This window comes from Sorex fumeus, unplaced genomic scaffold, assembly GCF_029834395.1.
Source record: "Sorex fumeus unplaced genomic scaffold, SorFum_2.1 ptg000001l, whole genome shotgun sequence".
Classification (NCBI taxonomy): Eukaryota; Metazoa; Chordata; class Mammalia; order Eulipotyphla; family Soricidae; genus Sorex; species Sorex fumeus.
In genome coordinates this window covers 8,070,418-8,090,245 of record NW_026606058.1, presented here as the reverse complement: position 1 = coordinate 8,090,245, position 19,828 = coordinate 8,070,418, and the positions used below count along the sequence as shown (strand labels likewise).

At 46.8% G+C, this 19,828-nt stretch overlaps 1 protein-coding gene across 2 annotated transcripts in view; it reads left to right on the top strand.

Moving 5' to 3' along the window:
* NOTCH2 (notch receptor 2) overlaps positions 1–19,828 on the top strand; it is a 169,002-nt gene that overhangs the window by 128,382 nt on the left and 20,792 nt on the right. For both annotated transcript variants that reach the window (XM_056119102.1, XM_056119029.1), the window contains 9 exons: positions 7,236–7,428; positions 9,001–9,146; positions 10,698–10,811; positions 12,302–12,421; positions 12,857–13,009; positions 14,767–14,995; positions 15,877–16,078; positions 18,038–18,191; positions 18,512–18,696. In XM_056119102.1, the coding sequence (XP_055975077.1) occupies positions 7,236–7,428; positions 9,001–9,146; positions 10,698–10,811; positions 12,302–12,421; positions 12,857–13,009; positions 14,767–14,995; positions 15,877–16,078; positions 18,038–18,191; positions 18,512–18,696 (1,496 nt within the window). The remainder of the gene's footprint in view (positions 1–7,235; positions 7,429–9,000; positions 9,147–10,697; positions 10,812–12,301; positions 12,422–12,856; positions 13,010–14,766; positions 14,996–15,876; positions 16,079–18,037; positions 18,192–18,511; positions 18,697–19,828) is intronic.

The window sequence follows — 19,828 nt, the reverse complement described above, 5'->3', positions numbered from 1 at the left end:
TTTTTCTCCTCGGGAAGAAAAAATAAGTCATAATTCTTACATGATAAGCAACTAGAGCATTGACATCTGCATGCACACAAACATGCCCTTTCCCCTTTTTGTTATTAGTCAGGTCACTTTTATCTTTTGATCTTCTGGTCAAAAAGTGCTCGAGGCCTCTGCTAAGGAAAGCTGAGGCCCCAGGGGCCCAGTCTGTCCTGTGCCCGTTCTCCTCGGCGCCTCCCGGTTAGGACGAGCCCAGGGAGCCGACCATCACCGAGTCCCAGCTGTGAGAAGCTTCCTTTAGAACACTTGACACAAAGAGCTCACAGAGCATTCAGAATCATGAGTTGTCGGCACTGCCTCTTGCTTGCTCGGAATCAGTTGCCTGGGCGTTTTCCAAGCTGGCTCCCACGTGGCGTGATTGGAACATGCTCCGTAGACGCGATGACAAAAGCTCTTCAGTACTGCTCGGGCAGCCAGTTGTTCGTCGGTGTTCCGAAGATGCTTCCCTGATGTTAAGTGACTGCCAAGAGAATTCACGAAAATCCCCACCAAGAGGATAATAGGTGCAAGTTAAATGGGGAATGGGAAGAGATTAGCCACCTTTATTGAGGATTTATTTCGAACTGGGTTTGAAATCAAACATCTGATTTCGTTTAGTTGTTAGGGCAATTATGATTCCTCTGGTGCTGACGGGACGGCAGAGCAGGGAGGTTGTGCAACACCACCAGCAGCCCGGCCAAGATTCCACCCAGGCAGTCTTCAGGCGCTCCTCGTTCCCGCCACCCTGCACAGCCAAAGGGGCTGCCTCTTGAGGTTTCTTTCAGATATGTGAGCCGTAGACTGAACTTATTTATTTTTTTTAAATATCAGTGAATCATAGTTTCTCTCTTTTTAACATCAGGAAGGTCAAGAAGCTATGACTTAGCCTAAAAATAGTCTAAAATAAATTGAAGGTGCACCGTGAGACTGCACAGAAAAGCAGTGGAATGTTTTGGTTACTGGGTGTTACCCTGTTCTTGGAACTGTTTTCTACCTCTTGTTTTGAGGTTTTAAAAAATCAGCTTCTAAAATATCACAGACACTTGTGGCATATACTCATGAGCTGTAAATGTGAAGTGTTAAATTCTTTTCTCATTTTAATTCCTTTTAAAAACCATTTAATAACATCTGACAGATTAAGGAGTTTGGTTTTCTTTTTTTTTTTGTAGGAGTACTGCTATTTATTTAATCATTGATTAGCCGATTGAACTGGGCATGAACTCCACCTTAATTTTTTTCATTTTTTTCTTTTTATATTTATTTATTGAATCACTGTGGGAAAAGTTACTAAGCTTTCAGGTTTAAGTCTCAGTCATACAATGATCAAACAACATTCCCTTCACCAGTACTCATTCTTCACCACCAAGAACCCCACTATATCCCCCCTCCCACCCCTCCAAATGCCTGTGAGGCAGATGATTTCTACTTAACTCTTCTCTACATTGATTACATTCATTATTTCGACAAAAGATGCACCGTTATTGCTTAGAATTTCCCCCCAAATAATCAGAATTGCTGAAAAAGGCATTGTGAAATATTCTGTCCTTTATAGCTGGTTATGAGAATCATATAATGTCACATGGCCACGATTTTGGATTTCTGCAAAGAGCCAGATAATTACGAGATTGGTTTCTGTGTGTCTGGTGTTATGGCCGTGCCAGAAAGCCGCTCATGGGGGGCAACTCATGACCTCGGTAGGGTGTGAAGGATGAGCTGGTACCATCCCCCTTCCCATGAGACTGCAGTTGCCCCTTCACCGCTGGCCCGTACCTGGCTTTCCTGTAAGCTCTGAGGTGGCGGCCACCTTGCTGCCAGCGGGGGAAAAGGTGGAAGGGAGCAACACCCTTTCCCCCCGGGGGAGGCATGGCGCAGTAGTTTAACGCATGGTCCATTCACTTTTCTGCAAGCTGCTGGGCTCTGGACTAAGTCCTTTTGCCTCTGGAGCCATGGCCATGCCAGAGAGCTGCTTGTGGGGGGCAACTCATGACCTCGGTAGGGTGAGAAGGACGAGCTGGTACTATCCCCCTTCCCATGAGACTGCAGTTGCCCTGTCACCATTGGTTCATAGCTGGCTTTCCAATAAGCTCTGAGGTGGCGGCTACCTTGCTGCCAGGTGGGGAAAAGGCGGAAGGGAGCAACACTCTTTCCCTCCCGGGGAGGCATGGCACCGTAGTTTAACGCATGGTCCATTCACTTTTCTGCCGCAAGCTTCCGGGCTCTGGATTAAGTCCTTTTGCCTCTGTAGCCATGGCCGTGCCAGAGAGCCACTTGTGGGGGGCAACTTGTGACCTCGGTAGGGCGTGAAGGACGAGCCGGTACCGCCCTCCTTCCCATGAGACTGCAGTTGCCCTGTCACTGCCGGCTCATACCTGGCTTTCCAATAAGCTCTGAGCCGGCGGCCACCTTGTATGCAGTCCAGATGCATTTCTGCCAAAAGCCACTGGGTTTTATGATTTGTTTCTGAGCCTCAGGTATCATGACTATTAATCAGCTTGATCAGGAGCCAGAGAGGCCGTTTGTAGGCAGCGACGACTCGGGGTATCGTTGGGATGGGGAGAAAGAGTTGGCTCCACCCCCATGTGGTGAGGCCCCAGGTGTCTCGTCACTGCAGGCCCAAACCTGACTGTGGCCTCTGGAGGATGGTGGTCAACAGGCCACCAGGGGGAACAGGCCAAGGCACGAAACCCATTCCCACCTAGAGTGGCCCAGCCCCAGTAACCTACTGCAGGAACAGGACGCATTTCTGCCAAAAGCCTTTGGGTTCCGAGATTCGTCCCTGAGTCTCTGGGGTCATGGCCATTAAGCAGCTCGATCAGGAACCAGAGAGGCCTTGCCTCCAATCATATAGCTGAGCCAGAGGTGGTTTGTGGGTGTGTCTCCCACATACCTAACTTTTGGCCGTTCACTTTCTTGGTAAACTTTGCCTCAAGTTTTTGGGGTCTGGCCAAAGGCACAGCAGCAATTTTGGGGTATCTGAAAGTCTGAATGTGCCATCAGGCTGCTGATGCACTCACCTCACAGATAACAGATTGACCTGCTAGCGGCACCATACCCCCTGGAGTTTGGTTTTCTTAAAGATACATTCTCTGTTCTCCTCGGACCTTCTTATGCTAACTGATTAAATGGGGAAATGAAAACTCATGTGACATTTTTATCAATTACTTAATCCGTTTTAAAAATCACTTGTATGGGCTGGAGAGATACCACAGTGGGTAGGGAGCTTGCCTTGCATTCAGCCAACCTGGATTCTGTCCCTGGCATGACGGATGGTCCCCTGAGATCTGTCAGGAGTGAGAACCAGGAGTGAGCCCGGAGGACAGGCAGATGTGGCCCTAAAACAAAAAATAAATAAAATGAAAAAAGAACTGTTACTGTTTTTTGGGACACACTGTGGTGCTCAGGGCTTACTTTTAGATATGTGCTCAAGGATCACTCCTGTTGGGCCCAGGGGATACGGTGTGCCAGGGATCTAACCCAGATCTGCGCATACAAGGCAAGTGCTCTGCCCTCTGTCCTATCTCTCCAGCCCCAATAAAAATAATTTTATATGGTTATTTGTTGTCTTCTCATTACTGTCCAAAAATAGTAATATTGAAAAAAGACATGAAAAATAGGAGTAACATAAAAAAATAATAAAACAAAAAATAACATAAAAGAAACAAGGGACTCCATTAAATTAAAAGCTTCCATAAACAAAGAAAGCAGTAATTTGAAGAGATATCATATAGAATAAAAAGAAATATTTGGGAATAAAATGCCTAATAAGGGAGTAATATAAAAATATATCAAGAACTTACGCAAACCAATCACAATAAAGCAAGTACTGCAACAAAAATAAAGAACCATACTGAAGACATTCTGATGGATAGTAGGTATATAAAAAGATGTACCAGATCACTGATCCAGGAAATGAAAATCAAAACCAGTGTCATCAAGGGAATGGAAACCAAAACCACAATGTGATACCATTTCATTCTACTATTTTAGAAGACCAAAGATAAAAGTTGTGACGATACGGAGGAGAGGTAACCATCTAACACTATTGAGAAGATTTCTCTCAAAAGCTTAAAAATTGGGCTGCCATATGATTGCCATTCTTTGGCACCTTTTGAACCTATATCCAGAGGAAACAAAATCAGTATCTTGGAGAGATAATCTACACACCCTTGTCCCTTCCAATATTGTTTTAAGCATTAAGATTTGGAGATAGCTTTGTCCTTGAATAGATGAGCAAATGAAGAGATATACTGTTTACACACACACACATACGCTCGTGCAAGAAGTAAATTTTTGACAACATGGATAAAACTCCATGAATTATGCTAAGTGAGGTTAGTGGGCCAAATATAGTATATTATCACATATGGACAATATATCAATGAATACTGATGAATAGTGCATACCAGAGCCAGTAGTTATGTGTGTGAAGAAATTGGGGGTCTCCGTCTTACAGATCCAACCTTTTAACTAATAGATAAATTCTGGAGAGCTAACACAATGACTACAGTCAGTAATACTGTGCTCAGAGCTGTGAATAGTGCAGATCTTAAAGCCAACTAGAAAAGAAATGATAATTCTATGACATGATAAAAACTTGTATTGGCTAACTTTTGGTCATAATCACACCGCAATATAAACTCATACAGATCGGAATCTTAAACTTATGCAATGTTAAGAGCCAGTCACATCTCAATATAAACAAAACAAACCCAGAAAAGTAGATGAGGTGGTCTAATTTTCCCCATTTAACAAATGAGGCAGCTGAGAAATAGAGCCTGACAAGCTGCTGATCTCATCGCTTGAGCGGCATAACCAGGGCCATGAGTCCTCAGAAGGTTTGTCTTTTTTTAAGTCACCGTCTCCTAAAACTGTCTAGGACAGGGAAATGTTCGGTCGGTATTGCTAAATGAATGAGTAGGACATTCATCTTGACTCTCAACATCTGGATTACACTGCACCTTCATTCATTAAATCCTCCTTTACTTAGTACGAAAAGGGACACACATCTAAACTTCTCATTCAGGAATTCCTGAGCCCACCACGGTGCTCGGGTGGACAGGGCTTTAAGGTAGAGATCTGCTCACGTGACAGCAGATAGTCCCAGTTATAGGTGATACAAGGAGGTCTTTAGCCTTCTTGAGAAAATTGGGTTGGAAATTGATTGTAGAGAGTTTTAAAACGAAGGGGAAACAAACCTTGTGAGAGGAGTGGGTTTGAGATATTTTCCCAAAAGTCCACAGAAAAGAAACATGCTTTTTTTCTACACCGGATGTCAGCCCGAGGCTAACTTTGTAGGTGAAATGTTTTGGCTTCTGTCTTGGTGCGTATGGCGAACATATTTAAAAGAAAGAAAATTCGGAAGTTGAGGTTAAGGAAATAGTATTTTCGAATGAGTTAATAAAGAACAGAAGGAAAATCAGCATCCACTAGCAGATTACAACCTCTTTTTCCTTTTTCTCTCTCACACACACTCCCTCTCTCTCTGTATGTATGTGTTTGTGTGTGTGTGGTTTTGGTGAGAGAACCCAGAGTCTCTCATATTCAAAGCTTTCCCACTGAGCTACGTCCTTGACCCAGATTATGGATCTTAACCACAAGTACCACCAGTTAGGAGCAGCAGAGGGTGAAAAATTGTTGCTCTCCATTCTTTAAGGGGGTGTGTAACTATTTCGTTTGGAATTTCCTATCCTAAATGCTGGGTTGCTCTTTCTTGAATTAAAATGCGTGCTTTCATCTGAACCAGAATCGTCCTTGGAATGAATAAAGTCCTTCATCGTGGCATTTTGATTTTTTTTTGCCATCTGTTTCCGTAATTATTTTAAAATTTCATGTTATTTAGAAAATAGTTATGTATGATATTCAGCAAAGCAAAACTTATTTAACCAAGTGTATGTTAGAAGAAATGTCAAGGTGACAGCAGACATCCTTCTTTTGTTTTTTGCTTTTTTGGGTCATACCTGGCGATGCACAGGGATCGCTCCTGGCTGATGCACTCAGGAATTACTCCTGGCGGTACTCGGGGGACCATATGGGATGCTGGGAATCGAACTGGGTTGGCCTCGTGCAAGGCAAAGGCCCTGCCCGCTGTGCTATCGCTCCAGCCCTAGCAGACATCTTTTCAATGTGCAGGCAGTCCTGGGTATATTTTAGAGAAAGCACTTTCTTTTCAGTATCATGTATTCGAAACATTTATATAATTAAGTGATCAGAAACAATACTGTTTTTGTTATAGTTTTTGATCCACCTACGTTTAAAATAATTTTATTTTTAAATGCATCCCTTTTTTAAAATGTGGTTTGTGGTACCCGATGCATCGCAATCCATAGTAATGGCACTGAAGAATCTCACGTGTGTTTTTTCCGTGTTCAGGGAACCTGGGAGCCCCTCCTAGTAATACTTGCCCAACTGGACGAGGAGAGTCAGTTGCTGGGGACAGCAGTGCAGAGCGCTTGGTTCCGTAGGTTGGTCCTGTCAGTGCTGGGGATTTCCAGGGCCACACCACCTCACGCTGTGCTGGAGGTCCTCAAAAATGCAGAACATAGTTCCTTGACCTTTGATTGCTCTCTCTGAGCCCTAAGAATCTTCCTTTAAGAGAAATCTTTAATGTACTCTTTTGTACACTAATTTTGAGAACCATTGGTCTGCTTTGAATTATTTACTCAGTTATCAGATGACAATAGAATCATACTTAGAATTCCCTTTTTCTAACTCGGAGTGAAAGCTAAGTGGCGGAGTTTTACGACCACAGTGTAATCATTACATTACTCATCCATTCATAAAACTTTCCAGTTCACTGATATTTAGTCTCTGTAGAAATTTAAGTGTTGCCTAACTGGATAATACATTTGCAGTGAACCAGTGGAGAGGTAACAGGCAAGTTTCTGAGAATACAGTGGAATCGAGAGGGAGCAGCAGGCTTCTGGGTAACATCTGGTGTTTTCTTTTGGAGTCCTCTGAAGACTCCCTGTTTCTAAGAAGGAATGAAGAGGAAATACACATGCAGACCATAAACACTGTTCCAGAACTTTGTAAATTGTTTCATTGCCGAAAGACAAGACTGCTCTCTGCTTCCTCACACAGCGCTCAGGGCTGTTGGGTGTCTTACCCCTCAGCCCTGCTGTGTCCGAGGTGTCAACGCGGAACGTGGTGGTGCCCTGTGTCTGTTCCCTAAGCATCTTAGGTGTGACCAAACCTCCCCGTCCTCTCTACAGGACAGAGATGCAACATTGACATTGATGAGTGTGCTTCCAATCCCTGCCGCAAGGGCGCCACCTGCATCAATGATGTGAACAGTTTCCGCTGCCTCTGCCCAGAGGGGCCCCACCACCCCAGCTGCTACTCACAGGTGAACGAGTGTCTGAGCAATCCCTGCATCCACGGAAACTGCACTGGGGGCCTCAGCGGGTGAGTAGCTGCTGTTGCAGTTTCTTGTTGACGAGCCAATTCTGTACTGGCTGTGCCCTGCAAAAGTCGACCCAAGGCCTGCTCAGCTCACGTTTGAGTGGGTCTGTGTCAGTGTTTGAATGCTCAGGGCCTGCATCATCGTGTTAAGACGGTCACTTCTTCTGGACCTTCCCTGGCTGAGCAGGAGAATAAGTATCAGTGTCTCCCTCCTGCTTTCCACAGTGAGACCTTCAGAATTGTGTGAGTCGTTAAAGGGCCGAATTTGTTCTCTCCCAACACCAGTGAGCTCGCAGCAAACTTTCTTGTTTCCCTGATTTAAACGTTTGATGTTTTCAAACTCCAGAGAAATGTGTGGTCAGGAACCCCAGTGTGAGATAGGTCCCGTGAGACACTCTGACACTGCATTCTGGGGCCAGGCTTCTGAGCTGCAGGGCACGGCACCATACAAGGGAATGGGAATGTGGGGAGCATGAAAAATTTGGCAACAGTGAAAGGTGGACACAGTGTTCTGAACACACAGCGACTGAAGAGCAATGCAGAACTAACCATGAAATGATCCAAGGTTTAGTGCTGCTTCACCCATCTTGAATTTCTTGCACCAAAAAACAAAACAAAACAACAGTCACAAGTGGAAAAAATTAAAGAAGGCCTATTGTAGAGGCCAGGAGTCCGGTCACTGTGTTTGCCATACTTCTAGCAGGGCAATGCATTTAGAGACAAGTGGAAAATCAACTTATTTTTAGAATCAATGAACTCTGTATCCTTTTTTCCACATTTAGAATCCTTCAAAATAACACAGCGCAAATCTTTTACCTGAGAATGTACAAACAAGGAATTTTTCACTTCCTTATGCCATTCTTAGTGTTCAACACGTGCAAATTGATGACAGCAAACATAGGGGCTGGAGCCCCTACATCAGCAGAGTCCCTGCTTTGTACATGCTGACCCCAGTTTGGTTTCCCAGTACCCCGGGTGGTCCCCTGAGCCTGCCAGGAGTGATCGCTGAGCACAGCCAGGAGTAAGCCCTGAGCAATGCAGGTGTGGCCCCACAACTCAGAATAAAATATATGTGTCCATAATACCTTCATAGTTGTTCTTTTGATGCTCGGTGTTTTAGGGACTTTCTGGAGAGGGTTTTAGGTCAGAACAAACTTTTTCTCCAGGAGTGCTTCAGAGTGCCTCTGAGTCTGCTGAGTCTTCCTGGTGTTTGTTTTACACACTAAACAAATGGTCGCAAGGCTTGCCTTGCTTTCCTATCAGAAAAGAGACTGGCATCATCCAAGTCACAGTACCTTCCAGAATGGCCTGGTTCATTTTATCAGCCACCATTTATATATGCTTGCTAACTACGTTGATTTCTTTTTCTAACACTTTTGCAAACCAGGCAAATACGGTAAAAATCTCTTTACCAGATAGTGTGTTGGGCACATGGATTTGTCGGGTACATGGAAGAGTAGAAATGGGATCATTCAAACGTGAACTTCCCTCTCTCTCATTTCCTTCCCTTGTCTGGTTCAGCGAGGACTCAGTTGTGCATTGAGCTCCTCAGTGAATAGTCCTGTGTTCTTCCAGGTACAAATGCCTCTGTGATGCAGGTTGGGTCGGTGTCAACTGTGACGTGGATAAAAATGAATGCCTGTCGAGTCCATGCCAGAACGGAGGAACTTGTAACAACCTGGTGAACGGGTACAGGTGTACTTGCAAGAAGGGCTTTAAAGGTGAAAGCACGTGTACTTATTTCTCTCTACTTTCTGCCTTTCATACTTCCTTCCGGATCTGACTCCTTCTTTTTCTTGCTTTCACCTCATTCATTCATAGAGCACGTAACTTCTAAGCACTTAGTGTTTGTGGTGCACTTGGGAAATGACACAAAGAGAGGTAGACAGGCGAAGGTCCTGCTGCTGCAACTAGCACAGATGTAAATTGCTCAAACTACTATTTAAGGTGACTTAGGAGTTAGTACAGCAGGTAAGCTGCTTGTCCTGCATGCAGCTGACCTTGGTCCATAACTATTGAGGCGTGGAGTCTCCTGAGCACCATCAGAGATGATCCTTGAGCGCAGAGCCAGGGATTAGCCCTGAGCACTGCCAGCTGTGGTCCCAAACGAACAGAACCAACGAAAACCTATGTAAGGTGAGAAACTGATCAAATTAGCTTTGGACAGGTATTCTGATTATGAACTTTTGGATGCAGATTTGATTCTGTGATAATCCAAAAGAAATATCTGTTAGTAGGGACAGAGATTTACTACAAAGGTTAAAGTGCTTGTCCTGTGTGATCCCCAGCACTCCAGGGCCTTCTGAACATCTGTGGGAATTATCCCTAGTACAGACAGAGGCGTGATCGACTCCTAGGCATTGCTAAGTGTGGCATAAAAATTCCTCGAAAGGAAGGGAAGGAGGGAGAGAAGGAGGATATTGGAAGTAAAATAAAAATACCATCTTACTGCAATTAGGAGAAACATAAGATGGGAGAATTAATTGTTCAGAACCCTTCCTACAACTCCTATGCATTGTGATAGTCTTAATTGTTAGGTAGGTTAAACATGCCTCCTGATAACTTATCCTACCCCCCCTTTCTTTGACCTACATGTAATGCTCTGGGGTTCCGATGACAGCCCTGGAGATCCTGGCTGGTGCTTGGGTTCTCCAGGCCACCCTGCCGGTACTTGGTGGGGGCCAGCAGAGGTCACGTGGCGCTGAGAACCAGTCCCGAGGCATGGGTCTTAACCCCTCTTCCTGTCTCTGTGGCCCCTCGTGCCCCATTTAAGCCCTGACTAGATACTTGTGGAGAGAACTTGTATTTAGATACAGCAACAGACTTTTCGCCTTAATAAAATTCTTTGTCCAGGGCCAAAGGCTTAGCAGGTAGGGCACTTGCCTTGCATGTATTCAGTCCCCAGCTCTACATATCGTCCTCTGAGCCCTATAAGCAGTGATCCCTGAGCACAGAGCCAGGAGTAAGCCCTGAGTACCGTTGGGTGTGTCCCCCAAATAAACATTCTTTGTCCATTTTGAGAAATTACTTTTATTTTAAGGAATATTAGACTTTCAAACTATTAGAGTATACTATTCCTACGTTTATCTTTTTTGGCCGATTAAGTATGTCTTTTGCTGCGGTGTCAGAAAATTTTCTGAATGGAACGGAGTTCCAGAGGCCTGGAAAAATCAGGGTAGTCTCTGAGATGTTTAACGCTTACTCCTGAGAGGACTGCTTACGAACCACTGTACTAAGGAAATTTGGTTTCTTTCCCCCCTTTCTGTCGGCAGGTTTCAACTGCCAGGTGAACATTGACGAATGTGCTTCGAATCCATGCCTGAACCATGGAACCTGCATCGATGACATAAGTGGCTACACGTGTCATTGCGTACTGCCGTACACGGGTAAGCCCTGCAATGCAAGGACCAAAGGTTCTGTGTCACCGTTCCAGGCTCTGAGTCTCAGCGTTTAGCTGTGCATGACGCTGCGGTGGGCAGCAGAGCACAGATGTCTTTTCGAAATCGTGTTTTGGTGCCCGTGGGGTAGATGGGAAGTTTGGGTGGTCGAGAAGCTCAATCTCGGTTGAGTCAGTGACACCTGCTGTTAGCTCTAGTTACGCCTCTAGGAGCAGGAGTGATAGCACAGCGGGTAGGGTGTTTGCCTTGCATGCAACTGGCCTGGGTTCAATTCCCAGCATTTCACAGGGTCCCCTGAGCACTGCCAGGGATAATTCCTGCGTGCATGAGCCAGGAGTGACCCCTGTGCATCGCCGGGTGTGACCCAAAAAGAAAAAGAAAAAAAGAAAAAGAAACACCTCTAGTTACAGTGGGGGAGGACTCGGTTTACCCTCATCCACACCGACACTCCTTGTTTTACTTCTTCCTTAGGTTCTATCTCATTGTTCTTTTGATTTGCAATTCCCTGATAAGTGATCTTGTCATATCCTTATTGCCCGTCTGTATGTCATCTTTGAGGAGGTGTCATTTCATCTCTCCTCCCCAATTTTTGATGCTTGTTTTGATGATTTTTCCCCTTGTTTTACAGATACTTTATGTCTTGGGTATTAACCCTTTGTCGTAAGAGTGGTGGGAAATATTTTCTCCCAGTTTCTGAAGTGTCTTTTTATTCAGATAATCGTTTCTTGTGAGATGTGTCCACACTGTTTCCTACCTCTGATGTGCCTTCTGATTAATCACATTGCTTTCCGAAACAAATGGCAGCGGGCTGAGTAGCAGAAGACTGTATGCTAATTCCTCTCCCCGTGCAGTTGATGGGGTATCAAGTAGCTGGATCTGCTTGTTAATGTATAAACATTGTCACCGCCATTGATGCAGGTTCTGAGACCCGTGTAACTAGAGGAATAGCAATTAATAATAGTGGCCCAGTATTTGGCCACTTGCTCTGTTGCAGGCTCTGTGCTATTGAAGATTTTGTAGGTTTTTTTTTCCTTTTTTTGGGTCACATCCAGTGATGCTCAGGGATTGCTCCTGGCTCTGCAGTCAGGAGTTACTCCTGGCAGTGCTTGGGGGACCCTATGGGATGTCGGGGATCGAACCCAGGTCAGCCAGTGTGCAAGCGTCACCCGTTGTTGTACTATCCCTCCGGGCACAGTTTTTTTTTTTCCATACGATCTGAAAAAATTCTATGAATTATGTTCCATCCCATTTCCCATGTTAGTAATATGGAAGGCCCAGATCGATAAATCCTTTGCCTGAGGTGACACAGTCATAAACTCAGGATCAAGATTCAAAGGACCTTAGTAAGCGTCTCAGATTCCGAAGCTGCTTGACAATTTTGAACGTGCAAATGGAGAGTAAACCCCTTTGGTACGAGGTTTGGAAGGTTTCAGTTATCCATGCTAATTTTCTGTCACCAACTTTCACTTGCTTTACAGGCAAGAACTGTCAGATCGTGCTGGCTCCTTGTTCCCCAAACCCGTGTGAGAATGATGGCGTTTGTAAAGAGGCTGCCAATTTTGAGAGTTACACCTGTCGGTGTGCCCCAGGCTGGCAAGGTAACGACCTGGGAATGGAGAAGCCTAGAACTTTAAACAACGTAGTCAGGTCATCAGATCATCAGATATATGGAAAGATACGCCCCCCCCGCCCTGCCCCCCTCTGTCTACTGAGTTCCACCGGCTTTGCCAAGCGCACCTGCCTGTGCAGGAGTTGTTGCTCCGTGGAATGGCTGGGGATGCTTTTCCCTTCTCCATGTCTTTGAGGCCCCCTAGTGACCTGAGTTGGTTGGAAACCATGATTGTTGTCCAGGAGAATTGACAACCTTTACATCGGCTTCCCAAAGCCATGGACACCTAAGAGACTTTTCACAGCAGGATAGAGATCACCCTGGGTTTCCCAGGAATAGTCCCATGCACCCCAGCTGACACGTCCCCAGGGGGCCCCGACCCCTCTAATGAAGACTGTGTCATTCATCGCTCCTGTGATTCCAGGTCCACAGTGTACCACGGACATTGACGAGTGTGTCTCCAAGCCCTGCCTGAACCGTGGCGTCTGCCACAACACCCAGGGCAGCTACATGTGTGAGTGTCCCCCGGGCTTCAGCGGTATGGACTGTGAGGAGGACGTCGATGACTGCATCGCCAGTGAGTGTGACAGCAGCGTCTGAGTCTCTGCAGGGGAGGAAGGGGTGGCACCCGCCAGTGCTGAGGCCACTCCTCCTGTGGGTCCCAGGGTGTCTTTAAACATCTCAATTCTCGACCTAATCAAAAAGTTGGAAGTTGTGTATGCCTTTAGAGGTTGCAGCAGTCAAACCTCTTTCAAGGATTCCCTAGTGGATTTTATATGTTGGCAAACTGGGAGGCTGGGCCACAGAGCTCAGTGAAAACTCCATTGAGGTACATTTAATACACAATAGAAATACGGTGCAAATATCCTTACTGTACAGTGTATCATTTTGATATATAATGACCAAAACCATCACTCAAGATAATGAACGTCCATATCCCTAATGCTCTGGAACTAACCCTTTTGCACTCCACAACCATATCTCTCTGTCACTTTTGCATGTTATTTTTTTATAGCTTTAAATGAACCATAGAATGCACACATGTTTCGAAAGGAAACAGAACTTCTTTCATTTGGGTATTATTTAAAACTTCTTATTTTGTGGAAATTGCCAAGATAGTTTGCAGGTCACGGTATCATTTTCATTCCCACTGGTACTGCGTGGCGTTTGGTTGACCGTTCTCCCCGGGAACATTGGTGTCATCACTCACTTCAAGCTCAGCCATGTTTCCTTTGCTCTTGGCTCGAAACTTTAAGATTATTAATAATGCCGTGCACCTATTCAGATGCTAGTACATATATTGGTTTGGAGCCCACACCTGGCTGTGCCCAGGGCTTACTCCTGGCTCTGTGCTCAGGGATCACTCCTGGCAGTGCTTAAGGGACCAGACACGGAGCTGGGAGTTGAACCCCGGTTAGTTTCATGCAACGCGAGTACCCCAACCACTGCACTACCTCTGTGGTTCCTACTGTTGTACATCTTATTTGTAGGATCTAGCTAAAGTTTCTGCCCATTGGATTTTTCGGTGCTTTGTTTTTCAGTGCTCAGAGCCTGCTCCTGGCAGTGCTCGGGGACCCAAAGCACTGGGGTTATCCCTCACGCACGTACTCAGTCCACTGGACTATCTCCCTGGGTCCCACATAGGCTTTTGTTTGTTTGTTTGTTTGGGTCACACCCAGTGGTTCTTAGGGGCTACTCCTCGTTCTGTGCTCAAGGGTCATTCCTGGCATTACTCAGGGCACCATATGTGGTGCTGGGTTATGAAAGGGACTGAGTTTGTACAAGGCGAGCTCTCCTGTCTGTCTGACCCCCTCCCCCATACTGTTTCTCTGACCCCACCCCCACTAATACTTCTTAAAAGGCCCTCCCGTTGTTCATCGATTTGCTCGAGCGGGCCCAGTAACGTCTCCATTGGAGATTTTGTTGTTACTGTGTTTGGCATATCAAATACATCACGGGTAGCTTGCCAGGCTCTGCCGTGTGGGCAAGATAAAAAAGCTTTAACGATCCTTAGTGTGTTACGGGCACATATTTGACTTACAAATACTGTGTAATGAAAGTTTTATGATTCTATTTTATGAAACTACTCATGATTTAAATAACATAATTTCCAGTTGTCAAACAGGCTGAGAATGTCAGAGAAATGTTCTTGCACTTGTTTTCAGAAACTGATGAGTGAAATCAAGATAGACTTAAAGAAAAGTATCAGAGCAGGAAAGTTAAAATTTTGCTGCTCATAGATAGTGTGACTCAGCCGAGGACAGTCACCTTGACAAGTCTAAGATTTGGTTGATACTATTGTCAGAATTCTAATTCTTGGCCTTGTTGACTTAGATCCTTGCCAGAATGGAGGGTCCTGTGTCGACGGAGTAAATACTTTCTCCTGCCTGTGTCTTCTGGGCTTCACTGGGGAGAAGTGTCAGACCGACACGAATGAGTGTTTGAGTGAGCCGTGTAAGAATGGGGGAACCTGCTCTGACTATGTCAACAGTTACACTTGCAAGTGTCAGGCAGGATTTGATGGCGTCCACTGTGAGAACAACATTGACGAATGCACGGAGAGGTGAGTAGCCCACGCACTTGGCACCAGTGGGTCCTGGGGAAAAGGCAGAATGGGGAAGAAACTAGAGAGCTCAGTGGAAGAATTTCCGGAGTATCCTTGGGCCCCAGTTTACTTCGCCCCATTCCTGATTCCTGCAGATGTGTAGCTAGAAGGCCAGGGTCAGAGGCTGGAAAGCTTAGAGAAACAGACCATCATTCGTTTCTCTCTTGGGAAACAGAAGGGGTTAGAATGCAGTTCCATCTCCTCGGTCTCCTTTCATGTCAGCTGACTAAAATTCTTAACAAAATGACTAAAAACATTTATTTTTTGCCAATATGTCACCCTTGCCTCTCTGAAGCCCGGCAAGTATCCCGCCCACATGGCAGAGCCTGGCAAGCTCCCCATGGAGTATTCAATATGCCAAAAACAGTAACAGTAATGGGTTTCATTTCCTGTCCCTGAAAGCCTCCAATACGGCAGCATTGGGAAAGATGAGTACGGAGAGGCTGCTAAAATCTCAGGGCTGGGACAAATGGAGATGTTACCAGTGCCCACTCGAGTAAATCACTGAACAACGGGATGACAGTGACACTGACAGTGTCACCCTTAAGTAATTTCCAGTGAAGACTTTCATTTTTTAAAAATTATCAAGTGAATTTCCTTTCTCAAATCTAGAATTTAGTGATTTGTTTAGTACCTTTCTTGTTGAGGGATAAAATGAAATAGGACATAGGAAAATCCCAGAAGGGACGCAAGAGACAGCTCCAAGGATTAGATTTCGTGCCGAGTATGCACGAGGTCATGTGTAGAAGTGTCTGTGTGAGTAACATCTCGGGTCCTAGGAATACTCTGGGTGGCCACATGGTTATGCAACTTGGCTTTTCCCGTTTGCTTCCTCCTAGCTCCTGTTTCAATGGCGGCACCTGTGTGGATGGGATTAACTCCTTCTCTTGCCTGTGCCCTGCGGGCTTCACTGGCCCCTTCTGTCTCCACGAGGTCAATGAGTGTGACTCCCAGCCATGCCTGAATGAAGGAACCTGTGTGGATGGTGTGGGCACCTACCGCTGCACCTGCCCCTGGGGCTACACCGGCAGGAACTGTCAGGTAACCGGAGTCCTTCCGACCAGGGCACCAGCTGCCCAGCGCAACTGCGGGTCCACCTGCCCCCTCCTGGGCAGGGTCAGGCCCCACTACCACCCAAAAGGGAATTTCTATAGAAATCTTAATTATAGATTTTAAAACAGGCAAGTTATAGACCAACAAACAAGATCATAAGTAAATAAGAACTGCAAAGAAGTACATGTGAGAACTGAGACCATAGAGGCCATTGCATTGTTAGGTTTGAGAAGGGAAGTGAAGACAAATCAGATTGAAATCATTGGAGGTCGTGTACAACACTTAAGCACATGATACTTAAGCACATAATACTAATGACTGTGCTTTCCAGTGTTGCCCAGATTGGGCAGAGCCACCCCCAAGGGTCACTGTGACACCCCAAGGGGCCGGCAGTGGCCTCTGTGCATTGGGGCACCGCTGTCTGCTCACTTGAAAAGGGAGATTCCTGGTGCTGCGTGATTTTTATTCTCCCTGAAAAGTGAGTGCTAGACCAAATAAATTTGGGCCATTCTCCTTCAAGCTCTCTCTTAAATGCAAATATATTTTTCATAGATTCTAGCAATAGACACCTCCTCTGTAACCAAGTGGTCTCATCATTCTTTTCCTGTGGAAGAAGCTGAGACTCGGAGAAGCAAAGTAACTTTTTCAAGGTTACATGCCAGGAGCACTGTGTTGAATTTTATTCTAGTTTACCTCTGAAAGAATTATAAAGAGGCGAGAGAGATAGACACATGCCTTTCATGCAGTCCTCCATCCCTGGTTTGATCTGTGGACCCCCACCCCCCGCCAAGAACATCTCCAGCTGCAGCCCTGAAGGTCCCCCAGCACCGTGGAGGAGACAGATAGTCCCTGGTACCAATCCCTGAACCTCAAGCTGAGAATTGCGGGAAGGGGCTCCCAGATCTCCCAAGCACCCCTTCCCCAAAGGGCGCCAGCGAGGTGGCTCAGCGGGCTCATGCATGTGGCCACTGGTTTGATCATGGGTCCAGGCACCACATGGTCCCCTGAGCACTGCAGGGACAGAAATGAATGATAGGTGACAGGACTCTCATGGAATGCCAGAGAGCTGCGGGATAAAAGGACACATTAACTCAACTCACAGGGGGCTCTCGGGGCTGGGACTGTCCTGGAAATGCGGAGAACCTCTCCTGCATACTAAGCAGCTCGCCTGGACCCGGGTCAGGAGGCCATTCTCCAGCAGCCTGCTTCTCTTTCACACAGCGGGGGCATCCGAGGCCGCAGCAAGGGCGGCGGCAACTCCCTGCCCCAGCGCCTGCTGGTTCCCAAAGAGCCAAGGGAATGGGAGGCGCCTTCCCCCGCCCCCCACCAAGCCTCCAGGAACGAATCCTTCGAGAGTGGTCCAAGTCCACTGGGGTTCTTTGCCTCCTACTTATTTCTTATAAGCCAAGATCGTCCCCTCAACGTAGGCTGCTTTGCAGTTTCTGGGTTCATTAAACAGTGCAAATCTTTTGCACACACTGATTTGACACAGACCCATCCTTGGCATAGGCATACCCTCTCTCCCTCTCCCCCTCTCTCTCCCTTCCCTGCCCTCCCTCCCTCTCTCCCTTTCCCTCCCCCCTTCTCTCTCGCTATACCTAAACGTCATGATGTAGGGACTGATACCATCTTTGGGGTTTAAAGCTTAAGCTCTGAAACAAGCACTTTTTAAATAGCAGAGCTAAGAGAAATCACACTAACAATTATCACATTACCAGGAAACTCTGGAATTAATATGCAGCATGGATAGAGCTCTTTGTCCTCTTCCTCCTCCCTTTCTAAGTCCCCTCTTCTTCCTTCTCCTCACTTCCCACATTCTCTCCTCCCTTTCTTTCTTCTCCCCTCCTTCATCCATCGACGGCTTCCTTGGGCTTCCATAAAGCACCATGTACGGTTCCCTTCATATCGGCTGCTGTGATGCTGACGCTTGTGTTCTGTCTGATTCAGACCCTGGTGAACCTTTGCAGCCGGTCTCCGTGTAAGAACAAAGGCACTTGTGTGCAGGAAAAGGCAGTGTCTCGGTGCCTCTGTCCCTCGGGGTGGACCGGAGCCTACTGTGACGTGCCCAGCGTCTCCTGTGAGATGGCGGCCGCCCACAAAGGTGAGCTCTGCTCTCCTCTCGTGGGTCAGTCAGCGTAGGGCAGGAAATGTGGTGGAGGGCCGAGGAGAGAGGTGGGCAGAGCTCTGGAGCAGGGGGACAAGACAGCAGGGGTGGAGCAGAGGACGAGGCACTGAACACGCGTAGGAAGGAAGTCGAAGGCACCTGTGTTTTCACAGCCGACTTCATCCCAGGGCCAGCCTGCTGCTGAGGGCTGTGAACGAGACAGACGGGAACTTGAATGTGTCGGCGAGGGTAGCTCAGTGCTTCTTGCTTGGTCTGAACCTGACCCGTCTCTTCTGCTCATCTCTGCTGTTTCCCAGGGGTGCCTGTGGACCGCTTGTGCCAGAATTCTGGCATCTGCACGTCAGTCGGCAACTCGCACCACTGCCAGTGTCCCCCGGGCTACTCGGGGAGCTACTGTGAGGAGCAGCTGGACGAGTGCGCGTCCAACCCCTGCCAGCACGGCTCCACCTGCACCGACTTCATCGGCGGGTACCGATGCGAGGTAGGCGGCATGAGTAACAGAGGCCGGCTGGCCTCCCGGAAGGGGGTGCAGGTGTGAGCACACACTGGTGTACTGAATGTAGAGGCTGTGTTGTACTTCCACACTTAATAGATCTTGGAGTCACCATGACGGTGTGTCAGAAATGCTGTTTCTTTCCGATCCCCTGTGTAATAAGTTAACATAGCCCAGGGAAGCTATATTGAGAAAAGTCTGGAATCATGTTGAACATTTTCCCCGCTCCAGACCCCAACAGTAAGTTAACAAAATTTCAGAGCAGGGGCCCCCAAAGTTGATTGCCCATTGGAATCATATGAACTGATCCCAAATACTGAAGCGAGGGGAGAGTCCAGTGCATAGGGCGTTTGCCCTGCATGCGGCCAACCTAGGTTTGGTTCCTGGTACCACTTAATGGTCCCCACCCTGCCATCAGTGATCCCTGAGTACAGAGCCAGGAGAACGCCCTTAGGACTGTCGGTTTCTTCCTCCCACACCAAAAACCAGTGATGCCTGGATCCTCTTTCAAGGATTACTCTTTTTTCTTTGTTTTTTTGATTTGAGGGTCACACCAGCAGTGCTCAGGGCTAAGTCCTGGCTTTGCACTCAGGGGTCACTCCTGACAGGCTCAGAGGGCCATATGAGGTACCAGAGATCAAACCCAGATTGAAGCGTGTGATGTAAGACCCCTACTCATTGTCCGATTGCTCTGGCCCTTCAAGGATTATTCTGATTTAATTATGGTTGTGATCTGTCCATGTTTTTTGAAATAAGGCCATACAGAAATTTTTTTTTTTTTTGGTGGGATCACACCCGGCGATGCACAGGGATTACTCCTGGCTCTGCACTCAGGAATTACTCCTGGCGGTACTCAGGGGACCATATGGGATGCTAGGAATCGAACCCAGGTTGGCCGCGTGCAAGGCAAATGCCCTACCTGCTGTGCTATCGCTCCAGCCCCAGTGCAGGAGTTTTTAAAACTCTCCAATTATTCAAATAAGAAGCGAAGTCTGCAAACCTCTGCTGTAGAGCCCAAATGTTTATTTACGATCTTTGGTTTGGAGGCCACACCCTGTGGTGCTCAGGGACTCCTGGTGCAGTGTACCTGGGTCAGTCTGGGTGGTACTGGGGGCCGTGC